At 54.6% G+C, this 13,239-nt stretch overlaps 1 protein-coding gene across 32 annotated transcripts in view; it reads left to right on the forward strand.

Annotated features, from left to right (window-relative positions):
- MYO18A (myosin XVIIIA) overlaps positions 1–13,239 on the forward strand; it is a 102,706-nt gene that overhangs the window by 35,954 nt on the left and 53,513 nt on the right. For 2 of the 32 annotated variants that reach the window (XM_045487861.1, XM_045487863.1), the window contains exon 1: positions 524–607. The exons of 26 other annotated variants lie outside the window; for them this stretch is intronic. In XM_045487861.1, the coding sequence (XP_045343817.1) occupies positions 602–607 (6 nt within the window). In that variant the 5' untranslated portion in view covers positions 524–601. Of the gene's footprint in view, positions 1–504; positions 608–6,680; positions 6,829–9,002; positions 9,063–11,470; positions 12,140–13,239 lie in introns of those variants that run through there. 4 more of the 32 variants (XM_045487857.1, XM_045487858.1, XM_045487859.1 and 1 more) reach the window with 4 other exon arrangements.

Raw genomic sequence — 13,239 nt, forward strand, 5'->3', positions numbered from 1 at the left:
ATGACGTTAGTGGTTTTCTTGGCCTCCGCCGCAGTAATTAGATGGCTGGGGTGAGCCTATGATTTGTGTGTTCTCAAGAACACTGTGCTGTGATTGAGTGTTCATGCATGATGGTGAGTGAGTGTGTGTGTGTGTGTGTGTGTGTGTGTGTACGCAAATGTGCTTGTCTCATTCCTGGCCTGTGGGGCCGGGGGCTGCAGGTCTCAAATTCCTCTGCTATTTTTAGGGGCCATATCAGCTCAGCTGTCCGGGAGCCCGGGTGTGTGTCAGTAGGAAAGTCCCACCCTCCCTGTCCCTTGCCCCTAACCCTCCAACACTGCCTGCCCCCTACCTGTGCCCTCACTCTAATTGCCTCCTCTGCCCCTTCCCCACACTGTATCACCCTCTCCATCCCAGCATACCTGGTACCTGCAGTCCTGGTGGCCACTCAGTCCTTCCAACCGACGACAACCAACCGGCCAGGGTTGGGCAGCTCCGGACGGGAGGGGCCTGGAGAGAGGGAGGGGAACAGGGGCGGGGCTGCAGCCAGTGCTATTTTGAGAAGCTAACGGAGCAGCATCAGAGAGGAGACTCCTAGCTCCGGGTTGCTCCAGGCCAGGCCATGCGGGTGAGTGTCCCTCTGACCCCCCACCCCGGAAACGTCCTAGGCTCCTCATGCCTGTTCCTCATTTATGAAAGGAGGAGCCTTTTTGTTATTTCCCCAGATGTGGCTGAAGGAGGTGGGGCGGGGGGGGGGGGGGGGTTGCTGCCTTGGGGCTCCTCTCCCAGCTTCTTGGTGGGGAGGGAATTATCTAGCCCAGGCAGCCTCACAACACCTCAGAGGCAAGGCCCTCCTGGGTCTGACTCATGACTGGGAGTTTTGGAGGGGGCACCATTTTCTAAACCTCAGTGTCCTGGGACTGCATCAGATTGTCCACAGGCTGTGACACACCTTCCCCACAAACCATTAGTGCTGGAGGCCTTCGTTCCTTGGAACGCTATTTTCTTCCGAGGTCTGGAACCCCAGTACCTTCTAGACACTGGGAAGTCTTGTTCCCTGCTTTGTGTTGCCAGCTTAGCCTTCCACCCTTCTTCCTCCTGGTAGACAAGAGAAAGGCGCTGGAGAGGGGTGGTTCTTGGAGTTGTCCGGACGGCCACCAGTGGACTCAGCGTGGCCTTCTGCATTTCTGTGGATCGGACACTTGGAAGGGGCGCAGATGGCATCTCGGGGATGCCCTGACTGTCTGTAGGTCTCTTTCAAGCAGAGATTACTCCAGAAGAGTAAGTTCCTTAAAAAAGCCAATGAGGCAGACATAGCTGCCTCCCAGTCGTTCCGTTCCCCCAGCGCCACCCCTCCCGGCCACCAAGGGTCAGGTTTTTAGTCGTGTCAGCAGTTGGCAGTGTGTGGGCTGGCCCAGTGCGGTGGTGTGCCCAGAGCCTGAGATGTGCCCATGGGCATTCGTATCTCCCTGTGCCCAAGGACTGCCTCGCCCCAGCCACACAACTGGTACCAGTGCTGAGGTGTGTGTGGGTAGCTGGGGTGGGGCCACAGAGACTCCTCACCCTGAGAGGTGGGTGCTTCCTGCCCTAGCTTCCTCCCCACACCACCCCAGCCTGGGTCCCCAGGCCACCAGCACCATGTTGAAGATTCGGGGCCATGTGTGACGATGGTGAGACAGACGGCAAAAGGCTCCGCAGAGGGGCAGCGAGTGTCCCCAGGGAAGGGAGGCCTCCAGCAGGTCCGGCCGTTGGAGGAGGAAACCCGGGCCCTTCTGCAACTGCAGTGGCAGCAGGAAGCCATTCCAGTGCACCTGCTTCCTCCGGGCTGGCCGGTAGTGACTGCAGGCGCTCGGCTGCTTTCTGTTCCGCCCTGGGGTGGGGGAGGGCTCTCACTGGAGGCTGGACCAAAGGGGCCAGGGTGTCCCTGCCAAGCTCTTCTCCCCCTCCTCCTTTGGCTGGCAGCATGGCCTTCAGGCCACTCCCCAGAGGGGCCTCGCTCCTCTCAAGCAGCTCTGTGCAAAGCTTGTTTGGGTCATAGTGGAAGGGCAGGTCATCTCTGGAAACCCCTGCTTTCTACCCCAGCTGTTATTCTGGCAGATGATGTCACGGAAGCTCAACGATGCAGGTGAATCAAGGGAGGTGGGGGCAGGGCTTGCTTCCATCCCTTAAAGTGAGCCTGGGAGGTTCTTGCTGGAGGACGGACCTGGGTGTGAGTTCTGATTTGCGACTCGCTGCCATGAGGCCTTGGCCGTGTCATTTCTGAGCTTCCTTTTGCTCATCTGTAAAGTAAGAATCATACTACTGTCTACTTCAGAGGAATACTGTAGGGGTCAAAGGAGATAGTGCACGAAAAGGATTCAGCACGGTACCTGGCACTCAGTACATGCTCAGTAAAGGTTAACTGTTATTACTCTTACTACTGTTCTTTCTTCCCCACGCCCTCATCCTCCCTCTCGTTCTTAGATAAGTAGGTGCTAGGGTGGGATTGGTAGCGAGAGGGTCTCCGGAGAGCTACTCTTTGCTCCTCAGAGTGGGAAAGGAGACAGAGGAGAATGCCATGCCTCTTTCTTCTCCAAATGTGCAAATTCCCTGGGTCACAGACAGCAGGATCTCCTCTTTCTCTTCCCACTGCCCTTGGGGGCTCCCAGTGTGGGGATATCTGCATGGACACTTGGCCTCGATCTGTTTTCCCAGGCTGGGTATTACATGCCTGTGGGGAGCCTGGGCGGAGGTGGAAAGATTCTCCTGGGGGCATTTGTGCCCCCATTCCTCCCTGTGAGGGGCACAGAGGATGGTAAGTTAAGGGCTGATGGCCTTCACAGGTCCATGCAGAGGGTAAAAGGCAGCCTGGTCCAGCCCCCTGAGTGTTGGAAGCCTTCCCAGGCTGAGCATAGATGGGTCCCTCAGCACATCTCTTGGATTTCTCCTCTTTGACAACAAATGCTTTCAGCTATTATCTCCTCTGCTTTTTCTTTTTTATTGACTATTTAGCCATCTTTACAATAGAAATAAACAGTAAGTAACAAATACATAACAGAATAAATACCAAATGTCTCCATTGTGTCTAATTTGCAAGACTGTGATGATGACTGTTTGCATACTATTTAGGTTCTAGTTGCTTTGATTGATATTATTTTAGGTGGAGTTTTCCCTGTGGTCACATTGATCATGTATTTGTTAGTTTAAGTGGCAACATAATGGCGCATTGTACCTAAGTATCGTAGTTTAGCCAACCCTTCCCTAACTCTGGGCATTTGAGTTATTGCCAACTGGGGGCTGGTATACAGAGTGCTTCTTTAAAAGTCTCTGCATGGGTTTGTGGGTGTTTTTTCTTTCTCTTCCTTTCTTTAAATCGACTTATTGCTTATACCTTCCTTAGATGGGGTGGCTAGGGCCAGAGGATGATGCATTTTATGGCTGTTGTTGCTTGCCAAAGAGCTACTAAGCAATTTCAGAGTGCCCCTGCCCTCCCCTTCCACCCCACGGCATTGAGTGTATACGATCTATTAATTGTTGCTCAGTTTAGAGATTTTACCTCTCTTGTTTTGCCCTCGTCCCTGGGAATCAGGATTGGCAAGTGTTATTCTCCATAGTTTACAGTTGAGGGGAGAAACCAGATGGGAATAAGAAGTTGGCCAAAGATCCCCCGTTGCAGGACTGCCGTGCAGCCAACATTTATTTATTAAGCACCCACAGTATGATGGGTAGAATAGAGTTTGCATCCGCGAAGAAACCACAGTCCAGGGAACGTTGTAGGCGCACAACCTGCTTGCGAATCCCAGGGCCGCCACTTACTGACTTTGGGGCCCTCAGCCAGGTACTTACCCTCTCTATATCCTTATCCAAAAAGTGGGCTGTTGAGAGGATTAAATAAGGAGACAGTATGAAGCAACTGCCACCGTGCCTGGCTCCTAGCAAGTATTCTGTGAGCATTGGTTTCTCTTCCCTTCCCTCAACGGAAGAAGCCAGAAGTGCCAGAGAGAGTAGTCGGGGAGGTGGTCAGAGCCTCAGAGGGGCAGGATCGTGGCTGGGGTCTCCCTTTGCAAGTCTAGAAACTCTGTTTGGGCACCTGGAACGCTAGTGCCCTCCCTGTCCATCCATGCTTTAGCTTGATCCAGACCTCCTGAACACTGACACCGACACAGTACATACACCAGGATGACTCAGCCCCTCGGATCCTGCCTAAGCCAGGGCCAAAGGTGGGCCTCTCAGGGAGCAGCATGGGCCTTGCACTCGGAGCACCTTGGGTTCAAATCTCAGCTCCACCACTGAATGGCTTTGTGACTTAATCTCATTCTGAGTCTTCTTCCTCATTAGTAAAATGAGACTGATGTCATGAGGCTGTTGTAAGACTTATATTTAAAAATACATTTGGGGGGCGCCTGGGTGGCGCAGTCGGTTAAGCGTCCGACTTCAGCCAGGTCACGATCTCGCGGTCCGTGAGTTCGAGCCCCGCGTCGGGCTCTGGGCTGATGGCTCAGAGCCTGGAGCCTGTTTCCGATTCTGTGTCTCCCTCTCTCTCTGCCCCTCCCCCGTTCATGCTCTGTCTCTCTCTGTCCCAAAAATAAATAAACGTTGAAAAAAAAAAATACATTTGGGTTCCTGGGTGCCTCAGTCAGTTAAGCGTCTGACTTGGTTTCGGCTTGGGCCACGATCTCATGGTTCGCAGGTTTAAGCCTTGTATCGGGCTCTACAGTGACAGCGTGGGACCTGCTTGGTGTTCTCTCTCTTTCCCTCTTTCTCTGCTCTTCCCACGTGCTCTCTCCCTCTCTCTCTCTCTCAAAATAAAATAAATAAACCTTAAAATAAATAAGAGTAAAAATATGTGTTAAAGGGCCACCTGGGTGGCTCAGTCGGTTGAGCGTCCAACTTTTGGCTCAGGGCACGATCTCATGGTTTGTGGATTCAAGCCCAGTGTTGGCCTCTCTGCTGATAGGCAGAGCCTGCTTAGAAGCCTGTGTCTTTCTTTCTCTGCCCCTCCCGCACTCATGCTCTCTCTCAAAAATAAATAAACATTTTTTTAAAATGTGTTAAATACTTTTACAGGGCCTATATCTCATTAGGGTAGGTGTTCCATATTCAGTAATTAATGATGTTGCCAGAAATGGCTGCAGTTTGGGGTGCCTGGGTGTCTCCGTTGATTAAACGTCTGACTTCGGCTCGAGTCATGATCTCGCGGTTTGTGAGTTCAAGCCCCGCGTCCAGCCCTGTGCTGACAGCTCAGACTCTGGAGCCTACTTTGGATTCTGTGTCTCCCTCTCTCCTGCCCCTCCCCTGCTTGCACTCTGTCTCTCTCTCAAAAGTAAACATTAAAAAAAAAAAAAAAATTAAAAAAAAAAAAAAAAAAAAAGAAATGGCTGAAGTCCCACGAGGGAGCAGGTCAGGGTTTGTTCCCAGCTCTGGCAGTGACCGTCATGGAGACATTGCCTCCGTCTTTGGGGCTGAGTTCCTCATCTGTTATGTATTGGCTAAAGACAGGTTTTTTAGATTCTAAGCAAATCTTTAAAATCTTTAAAATCCAGTGATAAGGAAGAAAGGAGAAATATTCAGGCAGTGCCTTACAAAAGCCACAGAGAGAATTTCCTCTGCGGAGAACCCCATCTTTGTGCCTAGAGTGATATTTCTAAGGAAGAGCTGATACAGAGGAACAGGGCTGGGCGTGAATGGACTGGTGTCCTCACAGCCTGGGATGAGTGGACTTCCCCCTGCACACATAGAAAAACTTGAGCAGGAGAGCAAAGAACAAATGAATTAAATAATTAAACAAACTTCACATCTAGCATATGAACTGGATAGTAAAAGAGACAAGTCGACAAAGCAAGTTAAAAATAATTAATTGTGGGGCGCCTGGGTGGCTCAGTTGGCTGGGCATCCGACTCCTAATCTTGGCTCAGGTCATGATCTCACAGTTTGTGGGATCGAGCCTTGCTTCTGGCTCTGTGCTCACAGTGAGGAGCCTGCTTGGGATTCTCCCTCTCCCTCTCTCTCTGCCCCTCCCTGCTCACATTCTCCCTCTCCCTGTCTCTCTGTCTCTGTCTCTCTCGAAATAAATAAACTTAAAATAAAAATAATAAAGAAAATAAATAAAAATAATTAACTGAAAACAAAAAATTCTCCAATTTTTCACTGTTAATTCATGATGAGCAGTAATAAGAACAAACGAGTTCTGGAACTCCACTGAACTGAATGGATTCTTTGAACGAAGCCTCTCTCTGGGCTGAGGCAGATTCTGCCTGTTGATTTTCAAGAGGACCAGTCCTAATTTCTCACCCATAGGTCAAGTGGCTTTGAAATTCTCCAGGTCCCCTTCCTCCAGGCTGGTGATGGCGTGTTGCAGGTAGAAAGCCAAAGTTGCTGCAGTCCTGGGGAAGCTTTGTTAATGCCCTCACAGGCCCGTAACTTCGGTTCACTGAGTTAAGGGCTTGAGTGCCTCTCTTTACCCAGACTCCTAGGGTGCAGACCTGGAAAGGACATCAGCCATTGTCTAGACTGGTCCATCCCCTAATTCTATAGAGAAGCCCAGAGAGGTGAGGTGGTTTATTCAAGGACACACAGCTCCCGAGGGCAGGAAGTTCTAAGTTCTGTACCCCACCTTGCCAGCACTTTCCCCCAGTGCTTTATCCCTCACTCCTCCTCTGACCTTTTGAGCTCTGTAATCTTTCCCCTTTCGTTTCCTCCCCTCTGTCCCCTGTTGCCCACAGTGTTTGTCCTGGCAGGTGGTGGCCTTTAGGAAGACTCCGATTTCCTGAGAGACCCTGCCCACGCTGCCTGTGTCTTCTCTGACCCAGGGGGCAGGCTACCTTCAGCACCATGGCCTTTTCATCAAGGTTCGCCTTCTGGGAGCAAAAGGAAAGTTGGGTCTCAAAATCCTTATGCTTTTCCTATGTGCTTGGCATGGTGTGTGCAGGCAGGAGTCTGGCTTGTGGGCAAGGGAGCTTGGGGAGCTAGAGACAGACTGGGGCATGAGCGTGTATTTGGGGACTGGGGAGAATCGCTCTGCTCTGGATGGGCTTCTGTGCTGAGTCATGCTCCTTCTCTGAGCTCCACCTCTGGTAAGCTGAGCTGCCTTTTGTCCCACTGGTGCCCCTCCAAGTTAACCACCCCACACCCTTCCCATCTGCCCCCCTCCCCCCCCTCCACGGGCTGCTCTGACTCACCGCTGGGAACGTGGGCCGCTGTGGGGGGCCGCGGGGGATGGCGTTGGTTCTGAGGCTTCTGGAACTGGGTCCCCCCTGGTCTGGGGACTGTGGTGGGTAGAAGGAAAGGAGCCAAGGGTTGGGAGCCAGGCCAGTTGGCTGCCTGGGTTCCAGAGGGTGATTCAGGCTGCCGACCTGGGCGTGCCTTTGTGCTGTGCACAGTCCCCAGCTGGGCAATGACCTGTAACAGACAGAGCCCTTGGTTGGGGGGGCAGTGGGGGAGGCCGTGAGTCAGCCTCAGGCTAAATCCAGAGCTGAGCTCAGAGCTGGGCCTAGTGTCCCAGACCTTTCGGGGGGCGGCCAGTGCTTCCCCCAGTGCCTCGCCACTTGGGCGGGACACTTGGGGTCCTAAGCTCGCATCACTGGAGGGAGGACAGAATTGGAGCCGGTGGAGGACACGGAGTGGACTCGGAATCTGGGCCATCCCTGAGCCCAAGCTAATAGCACCGCGTGCAGTAATGAGCTTGTCTGTGTGGTGTGTGAACACTTGCTGCTCCTCTAACCTGTGTGCCCAGGAGCTAATGCATGGTGTGACCTTGGGGGTGTGGGGTGGTGTGAGGGATAGGCACCGGGGGTGGGGGCAGCAGGTGCAGACCCGGTCTCTCCCACTCCTCCCCATTCCCTCTCCACCAGCCCCTCCCTTCCCTTTAATCTGCTCCAGTCCCAATTTCTAAAGTAGTAGAGCGCACTCTGATGAATAATTGCCATTTTCCCCCTGTCCGTAACAGTGTGAGCTAACTTGGAAGCTTCAGCCCATTGAAAATAGCTCGTAGACAAGTCGCAGCTTTAAAACTTCAGCGGCCATCATGCTGGTCAGTGCCCCTAGGCACTGCTAATTAGAGCTCAAAAGTAGCCAAAGACTCCCCCTCCCCCCAGGGGGACAATTAACGTGATTCTGGAAGCGTTTCTAAAGATCTTTTCCATCAGGAATTGAGGACTCCTTCCAATGCTTTTACCCCACTGTGCCCGGAAGGAAAGGCATGTTGAAGACGGGTAGAGCTGCTCACAGACCTGCCTTTTTCCCATAGTCCTAAGTGACTGGGGAAAGAAGAGAAACGAAGTCCATGAGGCATTGTCCGAGCTTTTCCCAACCCTGCTCCTGCCCTCTAGCTCCCGGGCTGAGCCCAACCTCCTGGCCAGAACAGCCAGAGCGCAGGCATCTCTCCTTCTAAATTCTGCCCCCAACCTTGGGGTTCCCTCCCTCAGCTGCACGGTTAGCAGTTTTGTGGGTCTGAGGTTGGCAAATATCTGGCCTCCCTGCCTCTGCCCCATTTCCTGTCCCCAGTCCAAGCTCAGCTGTGTGGCTGGGAAGGCATTCAGGCTCTGGGCCAGGGGCGATCACAGGGACCTAAAAGCAAGTTGGAGCCAGCCTGGTAAGGGCTACCCATTCTACCTCCGTTGGCCCAGTAGGGCTCCCACCCTGGCGTTGTTCCCTCTTTAGTCACTAGGTCAGGAGCCTCTTATTCAGACCACTTCTCGTCTGAGCTGGGAATGACTCTTGCAGTTGAGCATGGGTTGAGTTAGCTGGACCTTTCTGTCCACCCTGTAACCAAGGCCATGACGGCACTCTTCAGACCGCCCAAGTGGGCCACGTGACTGGTGGCCGACGGCAAGGGTACCTGATCCCGCTATCCATTCTTGAAGTTGTCACTGGACAGTTTTGACCGCAGCACAGGGTATCCGTTGCTCGTGTCCCTCACCCCAGTACTCCCAAATGCGCAGGAACTCTGCCTGCTTGGGAGAGGGCCCCACGGATGTTTTCCTCCTGTGCTTTTAATGCTCTTTCCCGCCCTGACCTGCCAGTGACTTCTTTGTCTGCTCCCTCAGGTTAAAGAGGAGGACAAAACTCTGCCGAAGCCTGGCCCCCCTGGCAAGGAGGAAGGGGCTGTAAGTGTTTCTCTGAGCCCCCCGTGCGTGTGTCTGGGTGGGTGTGCCTGCCCGCCTTCGCCTAGTCCGTGAGGCGGTTCCGCGGACCAGGCAGGCATGGCAGGTGCCCCTTCGTCTCTGGGTGGCCAGAGGGAATGCCACTAAAGGGGCAGAAAGCTCAGCATGTGTGATGCCAACCTCTGGGGTGCGCGAAGGAGATGGGAACACCGAGGCGCTTTGGACACCTCCCCCGGCCCCTCTCTTTAGTTCCTACCTTTAGCTCTGGTTTTCTGGACCCTCTGGGGCTGGAGAGTCCTAGGCGGGCAAACTCTTAGGCTGGGGAGCACCAGAGGAGAGCTCAGCTGTTGGGACTCTTCGTCCTGCTCTGGTGACACAAGACCGGCACAGGGAGGGATTTCACTGCAGCTGTTTCGTCTCTTCCCAAGACCCCGTCAGCTGCTTGGTGTGGGTGACCTGGAGGCAGGCTCCGGCTGCTTGGTGCCCCCAGCTTCTCCCCCAGGTCACTCTGCCTCGAGATAGAGACCCTGAATAAAGCTGGACTCTTTTCAGGCAAGAAAAGAGAGACAGTTCCAGAATAGCCAGGTCTAAAGACGTGTAGTTAGGAGAGGGCCGCTGTCGGCACAGGGGGCAGGAGTGCAGGGGGCCCTGAGGCAGAGCTGGGTCACAAAGCGGATCCGGGCTTCATTACCCCAGATGGTGCCTGTCCCAGTTCCCCCACTTCCTCGGATGGAGGTTTGATTAGCCAGACTCCGTGGCTTCCACCTGATGTGTAATTAATCCTGCCAGGTTAGCCAGTGATTTCAAAGGGGTGTGTTTGAGATACGCTGGGGAGGGGCCCGGGGGGTATCCAGATACTCCAGAAAATTACACATGAAGTGCTTAGAAGACTTCCCGGCACATAATAAACACTGTGTGTTAGCATCACCATTGTCACCATCTTCAGTCGGGGGGATGGGAGGAGAGCCAGAAGAGGGAGGAGAAGGGAGCAGGAGCCGGCAGCCGGGGCTGCTAGCCAGCTCCGCAGTGCTCTGGCATGCCATGGAGCACTCTTGGTCCAAGAGGTTGAGGGAGAGGCACCTTCAAGCCCTCCTCTCCCCACCCCGGCATCAGGGCCTCCCTGTAGCTGAGGCCCGGACTGAGGTTGCTTGGGTCAGCCCTGTTCAGGACGTGCCAGAGGTCTGCCCACTCTGAGTATCTTCCTGCATCCAAGCAGAGATGGCAGCCAGACTTGTAGAGCCCAGGGCCCAGGTATACCCTGGAACCAAGGTCATTGTTTTGCGGAATAGGGACTCAAACATAGCCCATTAGTGGCAGGGCATTGCCGGATCAGCAAGGAGCCCCCAGGTTGACCTTGCTCCCCCAGGCAACGTGGCTAGCTTTGCAGGAAACTCTGCCCTACTATTAGCCAGCCTGGCTTTCCTAGTGGCTGTCCCTTGGGACCGCAGAGTTCCCACCAGTGTTGGGGGAAGGGTAGGCGCATTAGGCAACGTGTGCCAGCACGCTCCAGGCGGGTGCCAGAGGCTGGGAGGCTGGCTGAGCCAGGGCCCCAGCTCCAGGGCAGAGTGGATCTGTGGTCACTTGAGTGCTTTCCCCTTTGTGGGCCCCAGCTCTCTCCTCTTCATCCTATTACTCTGCGCACACATACCCTGGGAGCCAGGAGGCCTCCAGCCCTTGGGAAGGTGGCAGGAGGAAAGCTGTAGAGACTTGACAGAGCAGCCTGAGGTACAAGCTTCCCCCCGGCCCGCACTGGGTTTCTGCAGCCCTGAGAGTGGAGTGAGGGGTAGACAATGGCCACAAATCAGGGGAGCAGGAGGGAGGAAGCTTGGCATGTCCGGGGGCCGGGAGTTGCTCCCCAACCACTGTTTCTGCTGGGATTGGTAGGTTCTGGGTCTGACGGCCCAGAAAGCACAGTGATAGAAGGACCGGGGACCCCAAAGGCAGAAAGCCCCAGAGGGAGGCCCAGGATTGATGGCAGGAATTGGTGGTTTGACCTCTCCATGCTCCATCTCTGCTGTTGTTTGGGCCGCGAGGGAGTGGGCTCACCTGGATTGGGGCTTGGTTGCTGCCCTGACATCGGCCAGTAACTCTGGGACACTTCATGGGCCTCCGGGCACTGTATGCTGGCATCTCACAGCTCTGTGCTAAGGCTACGGATAGACAGCAGGTGACTGCAGTACCTGCTTGTGCTTCGGGAGAGAGAGAAGCCAAACTTTGAGATGCAATTGTCCTATCTAGAAGATGCAATGAAGGCTTCCTGGTGTAGCCTCTTGGAGCTATGTGTTGTTTACATGGACGAATGGAAGGTCTGTTCCATCCAGGGCAAGGCGTGAGGTCTCACTTCCTCTGCATGGGGTGGGCAGGGACACAAGGGCTGATGCTAATGTCTACCTGTGTTTGTGTGACTGCAGCTAGGGGGCAGCTCAAAGGACAGCAGTGGTCCATCTAGGAGTCCTCAGCCTCCTACCAGCCCTGTACCGTCAGAGACTTCCCAGAGAGCCAAGAGCCCTGCACCCACACTCACCATGAATGGCCTGGGGGCTGCCTCAGCAGAAGCCCCAAATGAGGAGGCCCAGGGCCTGTCCCGGAAGAGAGTGGCAAACGCAGTTAGGAAGGTGGTGAGCAAGGTGCTGCCTGGTGAGGAGCCTGGGAGTGCCAAGGAGCCTTCAAGCAGAGGGGTCAGGTCCCCTGAGCACCCAGCTCGAGGCAAGAGGGGAGAAAAGGCCCCTGGTCCCAAGCCACCACCTCCTCCACCTCCCCCTCCTCCACCTAAGCCTGAAGCAAAGAAGGAGGCAGCCAAGGATGAGCTCTCTGTGGGTCTACGGAGCCTGATGTCTCGGGGCAGGGCCAAGGACCACAAGCCCCGTGGCAGGCAGTCTCCTGGGAAGGGGGAGAAGCCCTCCAGCCAGGAGCCAGGCTCCTCAGGGAAACCAGGCTCCCCGGCCAAGCCTGGAATCCCGGAGAAGCAGTGCTCCCCTGCCCCACCGGAAGAGCTGGCGGACCCGGGCTCCGCTGGCCCGAAGTCGAACCTGACTGGATTGCCGCAGTCCAAGTCACCAGCCCCTGACGTGCAGCAGGAGGTACCCGAGTGTATCACTAACCTCCCACGCCCTCACCACCCTCGTTTGAAGGCCAGGCACCCTCGCAGCCAGCTTCCCCGGGCCTCCTCAACCCGCCCGCATGACTGAGAAGCTGGGCCTGGCCTTGTGCCCGTGGTGGGGCTGCATGGCTTTTCCTTCACTGAACACCAGAGTCCGTGGCGGCCCCTGCTCTGGGATGGGCCCTGCTAACCAGCATGCTGCCGTTCCTTCACATTCCTGTGTGGGATTGGGGCCTGGTCCCAGGCTGCGTGGTGTTGGCCGAAGGCTCCAGATTCCCAAGCAAGGGTCGGAGTCTTAGCAGATCAGTGCTAGGGGAGAAGGAGACTTTCTGAAGTCAGGTGACCCGTGTTCACATCCCCGGCTAATCACCCTCTGTGGGATCTCAACATGGTCCCATCGCTGACCCTTCCTTCATCTGCCAAGTGGGGATGGGACAGGTCTGATTCCCCCTCTGAAGCCCTTGGGGCCAGAAGTATTTTGCAAGTTCATAATTTCTGTATTTTAGAATGTCATACATAAAGAGCAATAACCTCTAACCAAAGGTAAATATTTTCATAGCAAAATCTATGTTCACACTGCAGGAGGATAGAATACAAAGAGTTTTGGCTATCAAAATAGTTAAGTAAAAAATCGTTTGGGGCAGAGCGGGGGAGGGGGCTTTTGGATTTTGGAGTTGCAAACAAGGGATAATCCCATCTTTGAAGGGTCCTGTGAAGGAATGGTACAGTGCTCCTCCGAGCCTAGTCCCTGGCGTGGTGGGTGCTTCATAAATGGCAGCATGGATAACGATGCTGATAACAGGAGTTTTAATGCCATCATTGCCCTCACTTCCTTCTTCAGGCCTGGCTGGCAGTCCTCTCTGAAGCAGGATTCCTGAGGGAGCCCTAGGCCTGGGTGGCAAAGGGGAACCATAGGCCCCCTTTGGATCTGCGGACCCGTCTGTCCCCAGAGTACCCTCTGAGTGGGATAGGAAGCTGAGAGGCAGAGGGGAGGACCTTGGAAGGTGATGCCTACATGATTGGTCCTCTGGCCAGGGACAGTTCCCTTCAAACTTCCCCATTTTGTGGACCCTTCTGAGG

The sequence above is a fragment of the Leopardus geoffroyi genome, chromosome E1, assembly GCF_018350155.1.
Source record: "Leopardus geoffroyi isolate Oge1 chromosome E1, O.geoffroyi_Oge1_pat1.0, whole genome shotgun sequence".
In the NCBI taxonomy this organism is placed as follows: domain Eukaryota; kingdom Metazoa; phylum Chordata; class Mammalia; order Carnivora; family Felidae; genus Leopardus; species Leopardus geoffroyi.